Genomic DNA, 1,656 nt, shown 5'->3' with positions numbered 1-1,656 from the left:
GGGCCTATTGTGGGGAGGGGACGGGGGAGGGATAGCATTAGGAGATATACCTAATGTAAATGATGAGTTAATGGGTACAGCACACCAACATGGCACATGTATACATATGTAACAAACCTGCACGTTGTGCACATGTACCCGAGAACTTAAAGCATAATAATAAAAAAAAATTTTTTTAAAAGAAAAAACTACTTAAAATTCTTCACATTTAAGCAAACTTCTGAGAACTGTCTAAACTTCTTACTCATTTAGCACAAAACATCCCCTGCAACTTAGTATAGCATCACACATACCTGAGGCGATGACCGGATCTTTCATAAGTTCTCTAGTTATTGGACATACAAATTCATCAGGAATTCCAGAAGAAAGGGATTTAACCTTGGTCCTGAGCTCTTCAATTTTCCTCAGCACTTTACTACGCAGTCCTAGAGAATCTGTAAAGAAATTACTGTTAGGGCTGGATAACTACTAGTAATCCTTATGATAGTCATTCACAAATAGTTTGTTGTTGAGGTTTCTGATTTTGAGACAGGGGCTCACTCTTTTGCCCAGGCTAGACTGCAGTGGCATAACGATCACTACTCATTGCAGCCTCAACCTCCTGGGCTCAAGTGATACTCCCACCTCAGCCTCCTGAGTAGCTGGGACTACAGGCACACGCCACCATGCCCAGTTAATTTATGTATTTTCTGTAAAGATAAGGTTTCACTATATTGCCCACGCTGGTCTCGAATTCCTAGGTTCAAGTGATCTTCCTGCCTCATCCTCTCAAAGTGCTGGGATTACAGGTGTGAGCCACCGCAGCCAACCACAAATGGAGATTTTATCTACTACCACCAGAAATCTTCTGACATACTGTTTTACCGCATGAACTAGTGTTTTCTTCATACATTCCTTAACAAATCTCTGTTGTATAGAATACTGTTGGTTAAAATATATCAGCAGTTAATAGCTATTTTTAAATAAATTAGATTCTGAAAGTTCAAGAATTTCAGGTTGCCAGACACTAATATACTCCACAAAATCAGAAAAGGCTCATTACTGATTACTTACACAACAGAAAATTTCCTAAAAATCATTTTTAAATGTTTGACTTCAAAACATAAAAATGCCGTGTTGTATTTTTAAACTTAATGAAATTGGATATATTTGCTGATTCTAAGAAACACAATCACAAATAAAGCTCATCTGTTTGTCCAAACCATATGCATGTTTCACTTGTTTTTATTCTTAACTTTAAAAAATGTTTAGTTTTAGAAAGTCTAATGTAATTAATTTTAGGAATTTTAGAATTATTGGCTGTTTCCACTTTTAGAACTAGTTGACAGTTCTACTTTAGGTTGAAATAGGTAGAAGAATTAGATTTCAGAATGCCTCACATAGTTACGAGAAAAAGCCAAACCAACTTACTTTCTGTCAGGAGGTAATGCTCCATAAGATTTATACAGGTCTTAGGACACCCTCTGTTTCAGACAATCTTTTCGAGGATGTCTGAAAACATCCTTGGAAGCTAGAGATAGTGCGTCCCTCCCTGTGGGAGGGCAGATGTTTCCTGAGCACTATAATGTCTTGCCTCCTGGGGGCTATTTTGCTGGCAACCCCCTTATAAGACTGGGGGTTTCCCAAGCTCAGGGCTCCTCAGCTGTGACACAAACA

At 38.3% G+C, this 1,656-nt stretch overlaps 1 protein-coding gene across 2 annotated transcripts in view; it reads right to left on the bottom strand.

Moving 5' to 3' along the window:
* The window catches only part of WDSUB1 (WD repeat, sterile alpha motif and U-box domain containing 1), a 60,915-nt gene that overhangs the window by 25,094 nt on the left and 34,165 nt on the right, over positions 1–1,656 (bottom strand). For both annotated transcript variants that reach the window (XM_011947128.1, XM_011947129.1), the window contains exon 10: positions 294–434. In XM_011947128.1, coding sequence (XP_011802518.1) covers positions 294–434 — 141 coding nt within the window. The remainder of the gene's footprint in view (positions 1–293; positions 435–1,656) is intronic.

Source organism: Colobus angolensis, unplaced genomic scaffold (assembly GCF_000951035.1).
Source record: "Colobus angolensis palliatus isolate OR3802 unplaced genomic scaffold, Cang.pa_1.0 Scaffold259, whole genome shotgun sequence".
Lineage (NCBI taxonomy): Eukaryota > Metazoa > Chordata > Mammalia > Primates > Cercopithecidae > Colobus > Colobus angolensis.
Note: the sequence above shows the minus strand (reverse complement) of the source record. Positions and strands in the feature narration are given on the sequence as shown.